This window comes from Hypanus sabinus, chromosome 4 (assembly GCF_030144855.1).
Source record: "Hypanus sabinus isolate sHypSab1 chromosome 4, sHypSab1.hap1, whole genome shotgun sequence".
Classification (NCBI taxonomy): Eukaryota; Metazoa; Chordata; class Chondrichthyes; order Myliobatiformes; family Dasyatidae; genus Hypanus; species Hypanus sabinus.
The window spans coordinates 128,768,829-128,792,333 of NC_082709.1; the positions used below are offsets into that span (position 1 = coordinate 128,768,829).

At 38.0% G+C, this 23,505-nt stretch overlaps 1 protein-coding gene across 10 annotated transcripts in view; it reads left to right on the plus strand.

Moving 5' to 3' along the window:
* dmd (dystrophin) overlaps positions 1-23,505 on the plus strand; it is a 1,939,431-nt gene that overhangs the window by 659,262 nt on the left and 1,256,664 nt on the right. For all 10 annotated transcript variants that reach the window (XM_059968142.1, XM_059968139.1, XM_059968147.1 and 7 more), the window contains 2 exons: positions 17,817-18,005; positions 18,337-18,518. In XM_059968142.1, the coding sequence (XP_059824125.1) occupies positions 17,817-18,005; positions 18,337-18,518 (371 nt within the window). The remainder of the gene's footprint in view (positions 1-17,816; positions 18,006-18,336; positions 18,519-23,505) is intronic.

The following is a 23,505-nucleotide window of genomic DNA, read 5'->3' on the forward strand; positions in this document are numbered from 1 at the left end:
ATTTAATGGTAATTTTGAGACTATTCTGATCTTTTATTGTGATATGCTGGATTAAAATATCAATTACTATAATTTCATTAGTTTTGTCAAATATTAAGCGGCAGGGGTATATTGCTTCACAGTTTATGCACTGTATATTCGTATATTCTGATTGTGTGCAAGAATGACTAGCAGCATTAATCTGTAGAGTTTAAAATGAATTAACCATAACATTATCAGCACCGACAATCATTTTAGCTACTAGTGTTGCATTTTATGCCAATGTGCCCTTAAAGCTACTTCAGTGATCCATATTATATTGCTGTACTGTTGAGCAGACTGGTGACTGCACATTTTTAGTATCTTTCAAACTCTAAATGCCCTTTGGAAAAATTGTTATTAATTGAACTTGTTTCCAGTCAAATTATGAATTTCAATTTTATTGCACAAAATATGAGACACTGAAATATATTACTCAATGGTAATAAAAGGGATCTTGTTGTACATAGGGGCTACTTTCACTTCTCTGACTTGGTTTGAGTTCTGCCTTGAGTCACCAGATAAAACTTTTCAATTAGAAACTGAAAAGACACAAGTCCAGAAATAACTTTACAACATTTTACTAGTGTTAACATGCTGTTCTGAGTCATTTGAACACTGAAAGACCCAGAAAGATTGAGGTCTCTAGTTAAGAGGTTCTTGCCATCAATTTTCCTGTGTCACACCAGACTGTGTAATTTTCAATGGTGTTGACCTATTCTGAATCACAGATGCTGGGGTCCATCCTGGAAGCTGCATTTTTGGTTTGAGCATTGTAAAAAGATACCACATTATCAGCAGCACTCTTTTGGCTGCAAGAAACTTGGCTGTTTAATAAATCGATCGGACCCTTATGCGAGATGCTGCAATGACAGAATGGTACTATCAGGAGGCCAGATGTGTCTGGATGGACTGGTGTGGAAAAATGCTCTTAGTGGTACAGTTTTTGGTGCCAGTGAGGGCTACAGACTGATGGGCAAGTCTCCATAAGGAGAAAAGGGACTAGTAAAGCCTCTGAAGGTTGTAAAAGCCTGCAACACAGATAAATCCCTGTACCTGCTTTAATTCCAAACATGCATGAAAGGAAATGTAGATGAAGTCTTTTCACCTTGAGTATGGAATTTGGTTGACATCCTCAGTGCAGCAATAAACAGAGGAGCAAAAGATGTGGTAGAGTACAGCAGCACTGATCATCTGGGATGGCCCTGATGCTCCAAAGTTTCAAGTGACTTTGACCTTGATTTACAAGGCAGAGCATTTTGAGCACTAATGAGGCTGTGTTTGAACTTACAGATCTCAAAGGACAAAAATTGTAGTGTTGGTTCAGTGGAAGAGGGATTTGTTTTTATAACAAAAAACTGATAAATGAGGCTGAAAATCATTTGTAGATAAATTTTGGAATTTGTACTCCTGTTTATGTCATTTAAAGGAATCTTATGATGGATAAAAGTGCAAGAGTGAAAGAAAATCCAAAGCTAAAATCCCAAAGAGTGGTAAGACTCATGGCAAGAAAGGTTATTGATTTGAAATGTTAACTCAGTTTCTCATTCCATGAAGAGTGTTTGATTTGCTGAGAATATCCAGGATTTTCTACTTTTATCTCACTGTGTATGCCTGTTATTAAAACTTGTGTCCCTATTTTGCATTGAACTTTTGTTTTAAACATTAAGATTACAGCAAGTAAGACAGTTTTCTGTGCTTTGTCCTAAAATATTCCTGATCCAGTTTTCAGCATTTAATTTTTTTGCAAAATGGTGTTCAATTTGTCAGTGGCATTTTGAAGGGTTCTATCAGTAACAAGTAAAGAAAGACTTTTATGTTTGAAGTGCTTGGTCTATGTTTAGTACCATGTGGTGTCTTCTCTCTTAAACTGGTGAAACTGTTAGAATATTAACCAGATATGAGAGATGTGGGGGAAAGAAGTGCCTGTTTTGAATATTTTTGTGTCAATATTGTATGTTCATGGTGAAAATTTAAATAAGTAAGATCAAATATTAATTTTATTTCGAGGCTCCTGGAAATTCTTCATGTTGTTGGATCTCGTTTTGAAGTTTTGATAACAAGCTTTGACAATAAATTAAAATTAGTTTTTACCAGATTTCATTGGTAGTTGTGGAGGCACATTCCACATTCACATTTATTGATAGATTTGTTTTTAAGTTTTAAAATCAGAATTTTTATGGCAAAGATGCCTATTTTTGTTTCCTCATACTTCAGAATTGCTGTCAGTTTCAAGAGTATGTTAATTCTTTTTTTTCATGGTTACTTTAGACCTTATGTGTGAAGATAGTCCCTCAAAGCTGATGAGGATCCGATGCTTGGGTTTTACATCATTTTGTTGTCTAGCAGAGGAGAAGATTTTAACTATCCAATGGTGGTGGTTTTAATTAACACAATGTTTCCTCCCTTGAATTTCATTGAGTTATCTTATGGTGGCTTCCAAAAAGGCACAGTTGCTTGTGTGTTAATGTTTGACTTGGAGTGATTTTGGTAAACTGTGTAGAATGAATGAGTGATGTTCTTGAATCAAGTTATCTTTGCAAGCCAATTGTTAGGTTTAAAGAAGAGTTGGGGAGTTTAAGTGTATAGAAAACACCTCAAAAAATAATCTTCCTGTAATTTACTTGAAAGACCAGTGGACCAAAATATTCTACTTAAATAACTGTTTGTTTTAAGTACTTTCTACCTGCTGTCCATAGCTCACGGCAATTTTGATGACATGGTGGAAAGATAAATTTAGAAATAACAAGAAATTATTTTTTTAATTGAATACTTCTGAAAATTGGAGAGTAGTCAAAGGAATTATCTTACAAAAGCCCTTCATTAAATATGAGTATCCTCTTTATAATGACAGGATTGTTACTAGACACGACTTGAGTATATGAGTCACCAATAAGTGGGGACGTGTTGAAGGCTTGGAATGCCAAATTATGAAGAATATCATTCCAATGCAAAACACTATGCTATTTTTAACATGATATAATTAAAGTTGCTGGACTGATTGACATTGCAAAGCATGCTGTGAATTGGGTTTTTCAAGTCGCCCATCAGATCACATTGCCCCAGTTTTTACAAATAAATCACAACAGTTCTACATGGATTTTCTCTTGTATGCACAAACTGCAGTGCAACTAGTGCCAGTGCCTCTAAAGTATAGTTATATAAAAGAGAAATAGACTGTTCAGCCCAATGGACCTGCACCATCCCGTGTTATCCTTCCTATCTCTTGATTAACACCCCAGGTTCCACCACTCACCTGCACATGAGGGGCAACTTACAGTGTCCAATAAACCTACTGAAGTGTTTGCTTTTGGATTGTGGGAGGAAACCCATGCAATCACTGTGAGAACATTCAGCCTTTGCTCAGACAGCAGCAGAGATGAGTTTTGAAACTGGGTGTCTGCAGCTGAGAGATAGTGGCTTTGGTGGCTGGAAATAAAGGTAAAATCAAGTCAAGACAGATAAAGAAAGACGAATCAAGAGAGGGAAAAAAAAGGAAAGAGTTTATTGAAGAACTGCCTGAAAGACATCATTTTCAACCTGTGGAACTCAGCAAGTTAACGAGCCTCACACCTGCAGGCAGTGGATTGTTCATGTATTGGTTCTAAACTTAAGAAGTTTTCTGTGCTTCCAAGGATGAAAATGATAACATTTATGCAGTCCTTACATGAACCTGGAATATCTAAGGCAAGATTCATTTTCAAGTGGTAATTTGAACTAATTTCCAGCTCATGGTGTTGTGCTTTTGGTGGAACTGGGAAGGTTCAGCAGTATGTCTATTCATAAAGGCAATTGTGATGTACTCAGATTACTCTTCGGTAATATCCAAGTATACTGTATGGCCTCAGTGGTCAATCTGGTTGAATTCTGTTAAGATTTTAGTAACTAAAAGTAAGACTAAATGGCATATTAAAAAGAGGATCTAAAATTATTAAGGGTTAAAGATTCTCTGCAAAGCTACAATTTGCTGAATGCACCTCTTTTTTAAAACTTATAATCAGATGAAATGTGGTAAGAAGCATTTCATGTAGCTGCAAATGTTTGTAACTAGAACATTGAACTCTACCACACAAGAACAGGCCCTTCAGTTAACAATGTTATGCTGAACTAATTAAATTAATAATCAAATGGCCAACTAAACTAATCCCTGCTCCCTAGACAATGTCCATATCCTTCCATTTTCCACACATTCACGTGCATATCTAAAAGTAGTTAATGTATCTGCTTCTGCCATCACCCCAAGGAGCACAAACTAGACACTCAGCACTTGGAGTAAAAACACATGCCCTCGCATCTCCTTTGAACTTGCTCCTGTTACGAACCCCTTACCAGCAAAGATAGAGAGGTCCGTTGAAGTCTGATGGTACTATTTTTAACAGTATTTATTGATAAAAATACACAAAAATAATATCAATGCAAACACACAGATAATATACGTTGTCAATACTAAATCTAAAAGCACGGGTATAATAATAATAAGAAATAGCTCTATCATTGTCTAGGGGGATAATGTATTGTCCGATGGAAATATAAAAGTCACTTTAGTTCATTCAAGCTGCAGCTTTTTGGTTGGAGAGAAAGACGGGTTAAAACTTGCCCAGTCCTTTTATGATGCCAATCCTTCGAGAGTCGTTGATTTCCCTGTTGTTAGCTAAAAACCGTTCTTCCGTGGTAAAGGCCACCGATTCCGGGGCAAAATGGAAATGGACGCACATGGCTTTCCCACCAGCTTACGCTATTACGGGGTCACTAGCGTTTCTTCTGGTGCATCTGAGGGGCTGTTCCCACAGACCCTCTTTTATCCTGACTCCCAGGGTCTCAGAAGTCAATCAGGTTGAGATGATGCAATCCCTCCACCAACCTCCCCCTCGGTTCATTGCCCGGGGCTTCAATGCATCGTACAGGATTCAATACACAATTTCATCTCCAAAAGACAATAGCCAGTATCAATGGCTCCGCCTTTCGGAGGCCAGGACACATTCCAAATTCTTGATGGATTCTGCATGTCTTTCTCTCATTTCCTGTGTCTCCTGAACTGACTTAATAGTGATCTTGCGATTCTCACAAAGGAGGGGGCTACCCCGCACCCTTCGGCCCCTCAGAGCTGTGGTACATTTGTAACACTCCCTTTCGCCTTAAGTGTATGCCCTCTGGTATTAGACATTTTAACACTGCGGAAGAGGTACTGGGCATCCACTCTGTCTATGCTTCTCATAACCTTAAAAGCCTCCATCAGATTTCCCTCGGCCTCTGCCACTCCAGAGAAAACAACCCGAGTTTGTCCAACCTCTTATGCTCTCTAATCCAGACAGCAGCCTGGTAAACCTCTTCTGTACCCTCTCTGAAGTTTCAACATCCTTCTTATAATGGGGTGACCAGAATTGTATGTAGTACTCCAGTTGTGACCTAACTAGAGTTTCATAAAGTTCTTAATGAAGCATGGAATTTGGGAGATTGGTAGATTGGGAGAGTGGGCAATGAAGTGGCAGATGGAGTATAGTGTAGGAAAGTGTATGGTCATGCGCTTTGGTAGAAGGAATAAAGGTGTACACTATTTTCTGAACAGAAAATTCAAATATCAGAGGTGCAAAGGGACTTGGGAGTCCTCCTGCAGAATTCCCTCAAGGTTAATTTGCAGGTTGAGTCAGTGGTTATGAAGGCAAATGCAATGTTAGCATTCATTTCAAGAGGACTAGACTATAAGAGCAATGAGGTAATGCTGAGGCTTTGTAAGGCATTAGTCAAACCACATCTGGCATATTGTGAGAAGTTGTAGGCCTCTTGTTTATGAAGGAATGTGCTAACATCAGAGAGGATCCAGAGGAAGTATCTGAGAAAGATCCAAGGAATGACAGGGTTAACATATGAGGAACATTTGATTGATCTTGGGCTGTACTCGTTGGAGTCTATAAGAGTGATGGGGAATCTTATTGAAACCTATCAAATATTGAAAGGCCTGGATAAAGTGGATAATGGAGGATGTTTCCAAAAGCTGGTGAGCTTAAGACCAGAAGGCACAGCTTCAGAATGGAGAGACGTTAATTTAGATCAAAGCTGAAGAGGAATTTCTTGAGCTAATGGGTATTAAATTTGTGGAATTCATTGCCATAGATGACTGTGGAGGCCAATTCATTGAGTATATCTGAAATGGAGGTTGATTGGTTCTTGATTAGCCAGAATGTCAAAGGTTTGTGGAGAAGGCACGAGAATGAGATTGAGAGGGATAATAAATCATTCATGATTGAATAGCAGAGCAGACTCGATGTGCTGAAGGGATTCATTCTGCTCATATCCCTTGTGCTCTGACATATGAGGTAAATTTACCCAAAAATAAGAACAGCGTATAATTCATTATATTGTTTATACTTTTATGATAAATCTGATGCAGATCAAACAATGAAGTTAGACTTGAGAAGCTACTCTCAGGACTAGGGGCAGTGTGTGTATAGAGTTAATTTAGATTTTAGTTTTAAAAAAACCTTTTAGTTAGGTTTTAGCCTATTTGGTTGGCTGGTCAGCAATATTAGATATAAAATAATGCTTAACGAAGGGAATCCTACTGTACCACGAAATAAATAAATAGATAATGTGTTGCTGAATATGGGCAGAATGTAGCACCGCAGTTACTGCAACCAAATGAATAACAATTAGTCAACTAGTTAACCCAATGGGTCACTATTAAAATGGTGGTGGTATCCGTTGGTCTCGAGAGACCATGGATCTGCGCCTGGAGTTTCCAGGGCACAGGCAGTTGCCCAAGCTGCAGGCCTTCCCCTCTCCACGCCACCAATGTTGTCCAAGGGAAGGGCATTAGGACCCATGCAACTTGTCACCGGTGACATGTCCTTGCTCAAGGACACAAACACACTGCCTCAGCTGAGGCTCGAACCAGTGACCTTCAGGTTACTAGTCTGATGCCTTGCCCACAAGGCCATGCGCCAATACATTGAAATAACAAATCTATTATTTAGTTGTGTAAACCTTGCTGAAATGGAGGCTCTTCTTACTAAATGTGCATTCAGCTTGTTGAAAAATAATTTATTGGTTTGCTGAAGATGTTCCCCATTCAGAGTTACAATAGTTAAGCATATAACTGTAGGAACAATGTAATTGGCTGTAGTTGAGGCAATTCTATTTCATATGACTATCATGCTGTCTGTTTATTCTTATGCTTTAAATAAAGGAGAGTTCACTTCACTAATATGAAGAGAGGATTTAAATTGCTGTACCACTTGGACCTCCATCTTCTACCTGTGGGTTACAGTGAGTCAGGAAAACATTATTTGCTTCTTTAGTGATACACCATGGACTAGGCTCTTTCAGCCCTTCGAGCCAAGCTAGTGGTGAGAGATACACTGCCTGAGTGGATGGTGGAGCCATCAACATGTGAAAAAGTTTTCAAGATGAGCACAAAAATCACCAAGGCGTAGCTAAGTATGTTGGTAATTGGTACAAGTGCAGATGACTACTTGACAGTTAACATTGATGTGGTGGCCTGTTGTTATCCTGTATGATTCCCCACTTCACTGGTATTGAATGGCTATTTGCAGTGGACAGGAGGGCTATGCACGAGTAGTTAGAACTTCCCAAAGCATCATTGGTACCACTCTACCCACCATCAAGTTCGTATATACAGAAAGATGTTGGGAAAAGGCCAGTAATGTCCTGGAAAAGGTCAGCAATGTCTTCAATGTTTACAACTCTTCCCTAGTAGGTGATTATTAACATTTACATAATGAACCTTCTTGACAACAAAGTGTATAAATCCATTCAATTTGTTACTTTATAATGGCTTTATTTGTTTCAAAGCAGTGCGAGGACACATGGATACTGTCATACAAAGACCAGGTCTATAATAAATTAGTAACATTTAAATTTTTTAGTCAATGCAAAGGAGCTTATTAAATAATTGAAGTTGAAAACAAAGCTCTTGTGCAACTACTTTCTTCCATTTGGTGAAAACGGTAATTAACAAAATTACTTGCGTGTCTCAGCTAGTTCAAATGATTATGGAATGTTTTAAATTTTCTGCATACTTAGAGATAACAAGAGTTCTTTTCTCACCATTCACAGCAGCTGACATTCTCTCCAAAGTTTAAGGTTTTACTGTATCTTCTGTTATATGAATTTCTGCATTTTGACGAGTTTCTTTGGAACGCGACCTGTTTGACGACTGGGTGTGAACTGTACAGTGCAGATGTCTTCAAACTATAACATCTGTGGGCATGGAAGCAAGAAGGGGAATGGCTTGATTGTGTCATTGGGGTTTAAAGATTCATATGACTTATTTAAATTTCAAATCTTTATCATCATACTTCCAATGCGGTATGTCGCTCTGTAATCAAGAATAAGCAGCTGGCTAACAGATCTGTACTCTGAGTGAAGTCCTGAAGTCCAAAGAGCAGCACCAGCAGACTGATAGTGCCTTTCCTTTCTCTACGGCAGATTTTTTGACCTCAGATCCCTTTTATTTTGTACAGTATTTACTTATGCAGGAACACATGGGGCTGGAAATTCTACCCAAGTTTTGTAATGCTCGTCTGCAATACAATACAAATTTTTACTGACTACTGACCTCAGTTACTGCTGCATGTTCTCTGGGAAAATGCAGGATTGTTCTCCTTGTGTCGGTGATGGTGTGAGTGAGGAGGCTGTGGGACGTTCAATGGGCAACATGATTGATGCACATGCTTTGCAGCTTCAATGACATCAGTAATGAGGACAATTACTTAAATAGCACATCCTTAAAATTCAGGATGTCTGGCAGTTAAATATCTGCACCTCATGGATGAGTCATTACTGCTCTTCTCCCCAGATAGTGGACCTGAATGATGATGCTTCCTTCTGCAGATGCCCAACATCAGCACTACGTTGCATCAACTATTGAAAAAAGGTGATGCCATCCCATCTGCTGTCCCATGCCAACCCCGTTGTGATTTATAGTTTGAGCTAAATTCAATACACATGATGCATTGCACCCTGTGCATATTAGAATATTCTTGCTATCTTACAGCTAGCTATAATTCACATTTTTAGGCTCTAACACATTTGAAGTTTAATAATTCAGGATAGAATGTTCAGTCATAGAAGCATGAAGAAAAATTACGTGGTTCAGCTGGCCGATTGAACTTCAAGTAAGGTTTTTTAGTACTTATATTCTAAAAGCAAGGCTGGAAGTGGACAGAACTTAGATTGAACTGAGCCTAACACTTAAAGGAACTCAATAAGTAGTGGATGATGGGGTCAAAGATGTTTGTCATATTTCAGGAAGTTGACCACGTCTCAATGAAGATAGTAGAGTTTCATTTACTGAATTTAGAAAGGACTAGAAAATCCTGTGCTTCGATTTTTTTTTCAAAAAGAGTTTCTGAAATGTTTTAGAGAAAAACCCAAACACTGGGTCTTGGATCTTGTTATTTTTGTTGAGAACCTGAAGGAGCAAACTTTTCATCAAGACATTGCTTCTCTGGGCTGTGTCCGCAACAAGACCATGTTCAGCAACTTAGCCATTAAACTTTCTTCCATCATGAAAACAAAAGATGAAAATGTTTGCTGATGCTAACTGCTGTCACAGCTACTTCTGACATGTAGCAAGCCTTATTTATATACAGAATGAGCTAAACAACTTCCAGCCTGATCAGTACCTTCATGCCACAAAATTTGCAGGCAATGTCCTTGTTGATTATGCATCACAGCACTTAACCCTTGGTAATGAATAGCGTTGTCATCAACAAGCGTCCCACCATCAATATGCTGGAGATGCAGTCGCTGACCAGAAACTCAACTCAACTAACTGCATCTGAGCTGAGGATAACTTAGCTCCTGACACTTCAAAGCTTTTCCACCATGTGTGAGGCATATATTTTGTAGTGTGATGGCATACTCTCCATTTTCTTATCAAACGTTAACTGTTACAAAATGTAAGAGGTTGGGTATCTTGCAGGGCAGAGCAGCCTGCTTGATTGCAACGTCATCCACCGTTTAAATATGCTTTGTTTCTCTCACAGTACCTCCCAAATTCCTGTCCTTCCATTATAGGAACACCACCCTGAATGTTGCCATTCTGGTTGCACACAATCTTAACTTGACGTATCGCAACGTATCATTGCCAGGTCCAAATCCTGGAACTTCCTCTCCAGCATAACTGTGAGAATGTTTTCAGCAGAATGACCTGAGCAGTTCACCACCACCTTCTCAAGGATTACTCCTGGACTTGCCAGAGATGCCTATGTCCTGAAAAATGTATGGTAAACATTAAGTGCTGTCGAATGCAATGAAAACCTAGGTGCTGTCAATATATATAGAATGAAATTGGTTAATAGGAAGAAGAATCATAGATTACGATAAGCTGCAAACTCCAATGCTAGGTTGACAGGAAAATTTGTGTTAGGAAGCATATAATATATATATGTAGTATGTGTGTATTTTCTCTCTATATCTCTATCTCTATATTTCTCTGCATCTCTACCTCATTAGTAATGTTTCCAACTGTTGGAATAAGCTTTGATGTTCTATGTAATATCATTGCTGATTTTCGATTGGCAGAGAGATCGATCTAATTCTAGTGCCAAACTATCAAGTTATATATTGGGAAGTGATGTCAAACTAAGGATGAGGTTCAGAATGAAAAGTTTTGTTTAGGATGTGTTGGGTTCTGGTCATGAGAAGAAAAATCCATAGCTATTGAAAAGTATGTGGTTGCTAAGTGGCTTTTAGAATGTCGTCACCCAAAGTTCTCTCCTGATGTGGTTCCACTTAATACACTTGTATGTTGGCACTTAGAAGTGAATAAAGGAAAATGTTGTCTTCCTTTGATTGAAACTTTTGTGTAAAGCAATAAAATGAAGTAACTAATCATTCCTGGTTAGCAGAGTATACACGTATGTTCCTTTGTTCATGTCGTACCTTGTAGAATGATGTGGGCAATCATGGTCTTTCCAATATCACGATTTTTCTATAGAAGTGGTTTGCCATTGCCTTTACTGGACAGTGTCTTTACAAGATGGGTGACCCCAGCCATTATTAAACTCTTCAGAGATTGCCTACCTGTCGTCAATGGTTACATAACCAGAATTTGTGATATTCACCTGCTGCTCCTATGACCATCCACCACCTGCTCCTAATGCTTCACATGACCCTGATCTGGGGATTAAGCTGATGCTACACCTTGCCCAAGGGTGATCGACAGGCTATCAGAGGGAAGGAAGCACCGTACAGCTCCTTCAGTAGAGAAGTATTTCAACTGCGCCATCCCAGAACATATGTATTCTTGTATTTATCATTGGCTTGTTTTCATCTGGTGCTCATTGTAACTGGGTTGTTGCATTACTTATTACCATGTGTTTGAGGAGCTGGTATTTTCTTACCCCCCCCCCCCCACAAAACTGAGAAGCACTGAGTCACTGCACTGAAATAAAGATGATATTATTGAGGAGCTAAGAGCTGCAGGGTACATGACAGCTTGAGGCGGCAGAATGTTACTGACCTGGTTTCATGCTGACTGTCAGCAGATGGGAACAACTCTTTGGAAGCAGATATTGGAAGGCAGTTCAGGATTAGATAAACCTGTGGGAGGAAATGACAGCTGGGGATGTGGGGCTTGTCAGCAAAGACGTGACCAGATCTGGACCATATTTGTTTTCCTATTTGTGGTTATAAAGTTGGTGGAAGAAAGTGCTTGCATGTCATCAAACTGCTTGCACTTTCGTTCTGCAGAATGAAATATATGTACCCTCAAGGTATTAAAAAAAATGTAACTGAACTGTTATGATCTGTGTCAGGAAAGAACGTTTTTGCTTCAGAATCAGATTTATTATCACTGGCATTTGATGTGAAGTTTGTTTTACAGCAGCAGTACAGTGCAAAGATATGAACATCTGTAAACTACAAAGTTAAATAACAAAAAAAGGAAATACTGGACCATTTAGAACTTTGATGGCAGAGGGGAAGAAGCTGTTACTAAATTGCTGAGTGTGGATCTTTAGGCCTCCTTGCTTGATGATAGAATCAAAAAGAGAGCATGTCCCAGATGGTAAAGGTCCTTAATGATGGATGCTGTTACCTTAAGGCACCACCTCTTAATGGTGGGAAGGTTTGTGCCTGTAATGGAGCTGGTTCATTCTGCTACCCTCTGCAGTCTTTTGCATTTCTCTGCATTGGAGCCTCCATTACCAGGCTGTGAGAGACAATGCTGCATTTGCAGTTTGCCATCAGAGGGAGTGAACTCAGAATGGCAATATGGAAGGAGATATTTGATCTGTAACCTAAACCTCATAGCATTACTTTTTTCAAAAGCTAAGTTTTTTTTTCCAAAATTTCTGTCTGCTGGGAGCTTCAAAAAGGCAGTTCTCAAGGGGAACAGCTATTTGAAGTGTTGGATGTTTGATCAACTCACCCAAATTCAATCTCCTGTAGCCACAAGGCACTTTCTCAGAGGTGCAGTTATTTTTTCACAACTTGAATTCTTTCATGAAGTTAGCTGACCCACCACTCGTGGTGGAGTGGTGCAGAAATTGCGTACACCTGTTTATTTAATCTATAATACACTGCATTCTTTTAACCCCCCAAGCATACCTTTGGTTTGCCAAAACAGAGCACCAGCAAAACCTCCACTATTAGTAAGTACAACTGATGGTGTAACATATAAACAATAATTGATGTCTGAAGTGTAGCAAATGTTCTTGTATGGTTAAAGATTGTTTTCCACTTACCTATTAGTGATGCTTTGTTTAAAGAGATTTTCTCACTCTCGTTTTCACTTCAACATTCATTTTTATTGGAGCTTTCATATGAATTTAGTCCTTAAATTGGACTTCTCTTGCCACAAGAAGAACGTTATGTTGACTCAACTTTACTTTTTTTTAATGTGGATTATTTTGTAAAAATGGATTCAAACTATGCAAAAAACTCATCACACTATGATTAATTTAAAATTAGAGTAGTTAAGTGATAGTAATATTGAAAGTGAGGTCAGAAATCCTTCCATTACTAGGCAAAAGATAACTTTTTAATTGATTAATTCAACCAAGTTAAATTCTTTAACATGATCTGAGCTTGGGAGTAAAAAAGATATGCTTATACTTTATGAGAAGTGCTTTAAATAATATTAACCATCTGTTAACCTCCAAATTCTGTTGGGAAATTGTGTGCTATTTATTGTTTTCAAAATTGCTTAATAGCCAGGATGAACATAATTAATGTTTCAATCTTTTGCAAACAGATGCTGGCTTATCTTCAAATAGACTTTGTATTGAATGTAATACATTCCAGCCTGTGGGGCTTTTGTTTATTTACTTCAACTCTCAGGTTTTCACATTCTTCATGCGTCAAATTTTCCTGAGCAGCTTAATTTGCTGAAAGAAAATTATCATTGAGTTGTGCAGAAAAATATTGCCACTGATATGTTAGAACTCATGTTACATAAAATGTCCCTTATAGGATGGCAGCATTTAACAAGAGAAAAAAAGTTTCTTTGCACAATTTATTTCAGAACCCAGTTGTATGTATGATGGGTGATTCATATGTTTAAGTCTCTAATTTTGGCATTCTATGTATAGTAATTGAAAAGTCTGAATACAATTGCTTCTTATGTGGAAGAATACAATGTATTTTTATATTTGTGATCACTTTTATATTACACTTCATTTTACAATTTTAAATTACACTTGTGATGATAGATGAACACTATCTTATTTCTTTGCAGTGTTTATTTTGTAATTTGTAGTAAGTTTCTTGTTCTTGCATTTTACTGCTGCAGCAAAACAGCAAATTTCACAATATTTTGGACAGTGGTAATGCAACTGAATCTGTTTCTTTTGTGTGGTGCTTAAGTATGAAATATGATTTTAAATACAATTGACATAGGAAATTGCAGCTTGTTTAAGGCATACATTCCATGGCCAACAAAACCTCTGGGCTTAAACTTCCAGAGTGGCACTTATCTCTGAACATTACCAGTCAAGTCAAAACAAGGTGTACATGGTGCTGTTCAGATGTGAACTGAGGGCTTGATATCTGATGATGCTTTTACACCAAATGAAATTAAATGAATTTTTTAAATGTTTTTTTGATAATGTATAATATATATTTACCTCCCTGTGGAAAACATGGATGTGATGAAATACAAAGGATGAGAGGTGACTGATAGCCTTAATTCTCAGCTCTCTATTACTTTCACCCACACATCTGGGTTTCCATTCAATTCTGAATGGTACATAACACTTTTGATATTGCTATGATATTCAATGTGAGCACATCCATTTGCTCAAATGAATACAAAAGTAGCATATGTTCTAAATAGTGTGAGACTATTCAGAGTTGGTTTTCAGCAGGATTGATTTGAGCTGCAAAAAAATCCAGTGTTTTAGTACAAGTTTCTATGAGTAAATGGAGCATTGTCCTTGACTGTAGGAAGATTGAATATAAGAGTATAGAAGTCTTGCTGTGAAAGCATGTGCAAGATAAATCCTGCAGCATTGCAAAGGATTTAGTCTTATTTTTGCAAGGATATAATTGTTTTGGTGGAGAAAATGGAAGTTCATAATATTAATTCCTGCAATGAGAGTTTTGTTTTTAGAAAGAATTGAGCAAAAGAAGCCTGTGTTCCCCACAGCTCAGGAGAATAATGTGTAATCTCAATGAAACCTGATTCTAATCTGCCTTGATGGGGTTAACACTGTGGCATTGTTTCTACTGCAGTACAAGTGCAGAACCATTGTCTTAGGATAAGGAAAAGGTCACTCTAGACTGCGATGAGATGAACGTTTTGAACTTTGGGAATTCTGTGGATGCTGAGTCACAGTTTAATCATGGCTTCACATTGGTGGATTTCTGAATGTGAGGGAAATAGTTTTGTGGAGAAAAGACAGCAAAATGGAACTGAGGCAAACCAAAAAGATCAGCAGCTTAAGGGGGTCACATACCTTGTTGCTAAATTGTTGTGTGTTGTATTTTGCCTCAAAAATTCATTTCATTTCTTTGAGTTTGAGCAAATGCACTGACAAGAGCCTTTTAATTAATTTGTGTGAATTTGAGTGAATTTCTCGGCAATAATTTAAAACCGTATTTCAATATCATGCCAGAATTATTTTTCTCATTCTAACCTTACATGAAGTTAGGACTCAGTTTTGAATTCCTGATGGCAAAGCCCATGGTCTGATTTTCATATTCAAATAATTGATCTGCCTCTGGAGATATGGACAGGATGTTGCATTCAGATCACCAAGAAGTAGGCCAAAATTGTGCCTTGTCCAGGCCTACCAGTTTGAGAAAGTGTTATTGCCTTTGAGACTGCAACTTGATATTAGCTAAATTTTTACATAACACATTTAAAAATCGATATTCTTATTTCATATTGTGCATGATTGACTGCAAGCATGTCCAAAGTAATGATACAAAATAATAGGTAACATTTGCAATTTTCTGGACAGTTTTAGTTTAGTTTGCCTACTCTGGGAAGGGTTGTCATCCTGGAGAGAAAGCAACAGAATTCATTTTCTGTCATCTTTATCTTTGTGCACAATAAAAAAAAATCAGCTTTAAATGATTTGCAAATATTCATGTCGTTTTGGACAAGAGACTGAATGACCGAACTGATTGAACAGTTTTAACTGTCCCAAACCTATTACACTTTAAATGGATTGATCAGCGAGGCCTGACTGTGCTCCAGAGATTGTAGTAGAGATCTTGGAGGAAATGTTGAAGTCTTGTAAGCTAATCTGTGGCAGAGAAGATTGAACATCTGTTTGTTGCTGACATCTTATTTATTTTATAGTTGATCTCTTTATGAAACTTCGTTCTTTCTAGTACAACTCGGGGAAGGGGAGAGGATGCTGCTCTATCACTATGCTTAGAATTTTCTGGATCATCAATCATGATCGAAGTGCTTTCCTGGTTGTTTTTGACAATTTTGGGCTGGACAATTAAATGTACTCTTCCCTGCCCACAGCTTTGCTTAGCTGCAAGCTTGGAACAATCGAAAGTTGGATGTCTCATGTATTGGTCACACAAAGTACACTGCAGATGCTGTGGTCAAAGCAACACGTACAGACAAGCTGGAGGAACTCAGCAGGTCGGGCAGCATCCATGGAAACGGGCAGTCAATGTTTTGGGCTGAAACCCTTTGTCAGGACTGAAGAAGGAGGGGGCAGGGGCCCTATACAGAAGGTGGGGGGAGGGTAGAAAGGAGAAGGTTGGTCGGTGCCAGGTGAAAAACTAATCAGAGGGAAGATCAAGGGGTGTGGGAGGGGATAGGCAGGAAAGGTGAAGAAGGAATGTAAGGGGAAAGCAACATGTGTAGTAGAAGAAGACAGAATCATGAGAGAGGTGATAGGCAGATGGAAGAGGAGGCAGAGTGAAAGTGGGATGGGGGAAGGGAGAGGGAGCAACACCTCATATAACATCTGGGTAGTCTCCAGCCCCTTGGTACAAATATTGAATTTTCCAACTACTGGTAATTCCCACCCTCTCCCTTCCCCCATCCCACTTTCACTGTGCCTCCTCTTCCAGCTGCCTATCACCTCTCTCATGATTCTGCCTTCTACTACCCATAGTGCTTTCTCCTTACATTCCTTCTTCAGCTCTTCTGCCTATCCCTTCCCTGCTTCCCCTCCACCACCCCTTGATCTTTCCTCTGATTGGTTTTTCACCTGTACCTTCCCCCTCCCCCCCCACCTTTATAGGGCCCCTACCCCCTCCTTCTTCAGTCCTGATGAAGGGTCTCAGCCTGAAATGGTGACTGCTCGTTTCCATGGATGCTGCCCAACCTGCTGAGTTCCTCCAGCTTGTTGTTCATGTATTGGTCACATTGGAAATGTAATTTGGTACATTTCTCTCAATTATAGTACGCACATTCCAACTCTTTTCATTGTTCTATTACTACATTGAAACCAAATTCCATTTGGATTCCTTGGCTTGAATTTTCTTCATCCACACCTTCTTTTCTATCACTGTCTTTACACCAAAGGAGAAACTTCACCAGCTTTTTGGAATTCTGAACCTTCCTTCCAGGAGCTCAAAATGAAGATCCTATGACCAAATGACTTGGTGGATAAAGACGTCCAAAAAGCACTGTTTTTCTCTTTGTGAAATGTAGTACAGCCTCAGTCGGTTTGACTGGACTGCTTGTGTCAATTTGTATTTATGCTCTTTGGGGAATTCATAATTTTTAATGTTTGCTTTGTACATTTTATAGATTTTTTTTTATTGTGGTCAAGGATCTAGTAAATAGAAATATAAGTCTGGTAGGAGATGAGGTCAACCCATTTTTTTTTACTAAACCTCCCAGCAATCAATCTGTCATTTCCATGGTCCAAATTATTAACTGCATGGTGATGGAATTAGAGAGAGCAGAAAAGTGAGTGAAGTGTGTGGGGAGCAGGGCTAGGACAGAGAGGAAACTGAAAAGTTTTGATTGTTGTGTTCACTGCTGCGAGTGGCAAAACTAACAAGTTTAAGTGAAATTGTAAATCTGTTAAGTCCCAGAAGACATTAATCAGTAATGAATACATTATACAGCTGAAGTAGGAACATAATTGGAAACACACATTGTAATGAGCAAAATCCAAAAACTTCTATTTCTTTATGTAGAATTGGATATATAACCATTGGAATTACCACTTGTTTACAGCTGTTCTCTGAATTTTAGAACAAATCCTGCAATGTTGTTGAAGGAAAATGAATCTAGGTCATAATTCTTTGAAAATCCATACTGTTATTGCTTTGATTATTTTGCTAATGAACCAGAACAATTTGAGCTGTCTCTAATGGATAAATATCCACTCTTGTATCTTACTGAGCAGCTCATGGAATCCTCAGTAGAGAAGCCAGCTGGAAGCTCAACAGTGGAAAGCGAAGTGGACCTGGACAGCTACCAGACTGCACTAGAACTAGTACTGACCTGGCTGCTTTCTGCCGAGGATTCACTACAGGCACAGGGTGCAATCTCGGCTGATGTGGAGGAAGTCAAGGAGCAGTTTCATGCCCATGAAGTAAATGAATTACTGAGTTTATATGAGCGTAGGAGACATGCATTGATTGTTAATTATTTATGTACTGAATGCAGAAGTTCTATACTTTCGATTATTTCTACAGATATATTTTTGGTTCAATGTTCCCTTCGAACTCACTAAAGCATTTCAGAAGGATTTTTGACATAAATGAGAGAAAGTGAATGCTTTTGTAGATAAGTTTACATTTTTAACTTAAATTAACCTAGTAAGGTTGAAGTTAGTTGTCATCAATGAATTTTGCCTTTACAGGTAATGTTTTTAATCTTTGAAACATCAGTTATCTGTTACTTACATTAGTTATTTTTGGCAGGGCTTTATGATGGAGTTAACCTCACATCAAGGTAGTGTGGGTAATATTCTACAGGCTGGGAATCAACTTATTGAAGAGGGAAAATTGTCAGAAGATGAAGAAAATGAAATTCGGGAGCAGATGAACTTGCTGAATTCCCGATGGGAAACTCTCAGAGTAGCCAGTATGGAGAGACAAAGCAAGTAAGTAAATGGCCTTATCTATTCTGGACAGATTTCTATGTCTTTTAGGTACTCACACAGTAATTTGATCATTTGGCTTCAAGCCATTATCAAACATAATTGCAAAATAATTTACAAAATATTGCATTGTGTTTGAATACCAAGTGTAGGCTCATTTTGAATTCCATTCCTAATCTTGGTTTATTGTAGTTTACACATGAGACAAAGACTACATTGTACTACATTGAATCATTGGAGCACAATTTCAGTCACACTTGATTAATTGAATATGATTTTGATTGCTTTAAATCCCATATTTTGTGCTAACTCTTTTTTGTTTGCTTTGCTGACTCTCAGGCCTTGATTCTTTTCAGGCTTTAATCCTAACTCTCTTTTCATGTGGGCAGTGATATGTGAGCTCAGAACTTATGAAGTTACCTGCCACATGGGATCCTTAGTACTGTAGTTATTGTGATCTCATTGCAATGGACTTATCTGTTCCTTCTTAGGATCTTAACATCTCTATCACAAAGGAAAGATTGGTGTCCCTTTTTTCATAATTATGTGTGCAGATGCTGGAAAAGTTTTAGAAAAACAATGAAGGCACTTCTATCGTATATACGGTTTTTGCTTGTAAGGTTGGAAAAATTATGAATATATTTTTCTATTATTAAATTATCTGTTTACCTTGCATCTGCTGCAAAGAGACTGGCCAAGCTGTTATCAGATTTGCCATGAGGTCCTTGCTGGAATATAGGAGACAAACATCACATCTTATAGATTATCCTTGTCTTTGTTCATTCTTCATGAACAAGGATGGAATAGAGGAAGATGAAAGAATAACTGTGCTTTCCCATTCCATGCAGTCAATATTATTGCAATATTTTCTACAATGAAACAATTACAAAATTTGTCTGCAATATATTGTGTACTCTATTTATTTCCTCCTTCATATGATATGGAAACAACTTTCTTTTCCACCATATAAATTGTTGACTTACCTTGATTGTTTCATGATAAGAATCCAGTGTTGTTATAGATATTGAAGATATAATGTGGAGCACCTTTTACAGATTTCCTGAATGTGTAATCATTGTCAGCGCCTCAAGTCAAGATGAAATGATGCCAGTTGCACCATCAGTTTGGCACATTTGACCAAAGTTGCTCCAAGCTTAAATGAATTAGTCATTTTACTGAAGCAGTGCAACAGTAGAACATCTGTGAAATACACTGGATGTAAAGAATGCATACCTGATGTGCAGACACTGAATGGACCTTGTAAAGTGTGAAAATTCCTTTAGTGACTTCATGGGATGGAATTTGTGATCTTAATGGCAGAAGAACTTCTGTTATTATATTTGTGATAGTGCATTAAATGCAGGAAATCTGAAATTGCTGTGAATGATGCTGTAATCCTTCACAGTGTGTTATTAACGGTGTTTGTGCAGCTTTGGTCTCCTGCTGCAGAGCTTCCTTCCATTCTTTAATACTTTTCCCAGTAGTGTTCAATGTGCTAACAACAACACACACAAAATGCTGGTGGAACACAGCAGGCCAGGCAGCATCTATAGGGAGAAGCGCTGTTGACGTTTCGGGCCGGGACCCTTCATCAGGACTAACCGAAAGAAAAGATAGTAAGAGATTGGCTTCTTTGCCAAAATTTGCATTTCCATATCAGTATTTGGCTGCTTATGTCACAGGCAACAGTTTGTTCTGAAAAGTCTATGGACGTAATTAATTGATATTTGGAAAATTTGAAACTATCCAGTGGAAACTAATAAATGTAACTATTTGCTTAAAAAGTGTGAAATGCTAAATAAATGACACCACCACATTACAAGTCCAATACATAGTTATAAAAGTTTATATTTAGAGAATTTTATAATACAAAGAAAGCCATTCAGTCTAAGGTCCTGTTCATCTCTCAATGTTTTCATTTTGTTTCTTGAATAATTACAAAATAATGAATTAAAAGCTGTTTTGGCTGTTTGAAGGGCACCCCACACTCTACTTATGCAATGCTACTTCTTTCAATGTTTTGGTGGTGTTAAACAAATGCCCTCTTGGTACTGATACAGCAACTGATAGGAATTACTCTTCTCCAACTCAGCCAATGTCCTATCATTGTGGTGACCTCCTGTAGAATCCCTCTTCACCTTTAGCCTCAAATGAATTGAATCTCTTTACTTAAGTAAAGCCTTCTGTCACCAGAATCAACTTTGCAGATTTCTTTTCAGCCTTTCACATCCTTTTAAAAATTACTAGGTATGGTATTCTAAGAGTGTTAATCTCCAGCAAGAACAATGAATGATATTAATAAAACCTTGACTGACATTGCTTATTGTCTATGGATAGAATTTTCCTGAATTACATTGCAATTTGAATCATGACCTGGAAATTTGCCATGGCTAATATTGGCAGGAAAATTATGGGAGATTAATCATGTTCAGTTATTAAATTGCCTTTTTTATAACAGGTTGCAGACAAACATTAATAATTCTGAGGAAGAAAACAGCCACTACGGTTGACGTTGACTTTCAGGATTCGCTCTGGAGAGCACATTGGCAACAAATGTTAAACAGAATATGAACTGACTGATTGCTGAACTACACTCTTACCTAGTCAGCAAAAGCTTGATTGTGTCCCCCATTGTCCTCATCTCCTTGAGGAACAATTGTCAGCTCACTCATTTCTTCATTATTGGTTGACGATATGACATCAAGATTTACATCATATGGTTACCAGCCATTTGTACTCAGTATTAGCTCATATGACCCATAGTAATGTCGCCATGATATCATGTGGCTTGTTTGTCAAACATTTTTGGATGGTGTAAGAACTGGCTACTTTTATCTGTTAGTTATCCATCAATAAAACTAACTCTATTTTCATTCCTCCATGAAATTGCTTAACTTGTGGGCATATATCTATATCTCCTCCATATCTATAACTATCTCCTCTCTCTCTCTCTCTCTCTCTCTCTCGCAGCAGTCAGATGCTTCTTTACAGTTTATCACCATAGCAACCCCACTCTTACCTTCTCAGAGGTACTTCTTTTGTCCTACCCTTCTCTTCCCCATCTTCTTTGAACTTAAAACCAGCATTTTCTTTCATACCTTGTTTTGACAAAGGGGCTTTGATCTGAAATATTAACCCTATTTCTCCTTCACAAGATTCTCCTGACCTGCTAACTGTTTCCAGCATTTTCTCTTTGAGTACCTGGCTGAGAAACAACTCGTTCTAATTAAGATCGATAAAACAATTCCATTTTCTTTGGCCTCTGTCACAAGCTACAGTTCCTCACCATAATCTTTTTCATTTTGCTGGCTCCTGCCAGACAATTGGTAACAGTAATGCAATTTGACTCCGAACTTCGCTGTTTTTCTCTGCAGAGGTTCCCAACCTGGGATCCATGGGCATCTTGGTTAATGGTAAGTGTCCATGACATTAAAAAAAGAAGTTGGGAACCCCTACTCTACAGCCTCCTTATTACAATGATATCAGCTTTAATCTCTGCTATTAGCAATCTTTGTTTCTGCTTTAGCTTATCTGCTGTTTAAATTGTCCTCCATGATTAGGTATTGACATTTCCAATATTATCTGAGGCAACCTCTCATCTTTCATCTTAAGTAACTATAAATGGAACCTGAAGCTGATATTTCTTAGATAAATAATTATGGAATCATACAGCATGGAAAGAGCCCTTTTGCTGAACGCATCTATGCAGGCCTACCTTTGCTGGTTTGCTTGTGTTTGATGCATACAGTTGAGAGGTGTGAGGCAAGGTTGTATAATACTATTACAGGGCTGGTGACAGAGACTAGTTGGTTCATTGATCACGTAGGTGCAATTGGGTTTTGGAAACTCATGGGCTGGAAGGGCCTGTTACTATGCTGAATTTCTTTTTAATAAAAACCTATTAATTTAAAATCGAAATAGATTAAAAAGGACAGGAACCAGAGGAAAGGCTGTTATCAGAATTCAGATTTTAACATTGCTAACACGAGGAAATCTGCAGATGCTGGAAATTGAAGCAACGCACACAAAATTCTGGTGGAACGCAGCAGGCCAGGGTGCATAGCAATGTTAAACACACAAAATGCTGGTGCCTGGCCTGCTGTGTTCCACCAGTATTTTGTGTGTTTAACATTGCTATTTTGGATTAGGCTGAAGAAATTAGTCACCAGCAGGTTTTCACTCATCTATTTGCCGAATCATATCTACAAAATTCCAATAGGTTTATTGAACATGATTTTCCATATATAATTATGTATTGATTAACTAATATTTCACGTGTCCTATTATACTTTATGATGGATTCCAGCATTTTCCTTACTATTGATATTAAACTAAATGGTCTGTAGTCCCCCATTTTTGCTCTAATTCCTGTTTCTTAGTTGAAATAATTATCTGTAAATTTTCCTATAGTTGCTCCTTGTGTCATTTCCATAGCTGTTTCTTAAGTATTCGGGGATGCAGATTATCAGGTCTGGAGGATTTATTGGTTTTCAGTGCCTTTAGTTTCTCCAGCTCTTTTTATTTACTGAATATTAATTCCTTCTTTCCATTAGTCTTGACTTCAGTGACTTCAGTTAATGTCGAGAGAGGGATTGAGTCAGGCAACAAGAGCCCTCATTTATCAGTATGTTTTTCCTGCGTAGAGACATGCAATTAAAAATAATCAAATACACCTAGTATTTTATATTTGGTGGCAGCTACAGTTGCTGTTGAAGGACTTAAATACAGTTCTGACCAGGCTCATTGACAGATTGAGCCCTTGGCCTCTGACATTTCTCCTGAAGTGTTTGCACATATTAGGAATTTGAAGCCAATCTCAAAAAGTTGTCAGAATAGTGCTTGTGTGGACTGGATGCAGGTCTAGTTGTTAATTTGCTTATGAAATAAACAATATTGCCTGTTTTTAATTTCACGTATTAAAGTCCTCTTCACTTTCTTCCAACATGTTGGTCCATGGCCTCCTCTTGGGCCACAATGAGGCCACGCTCAG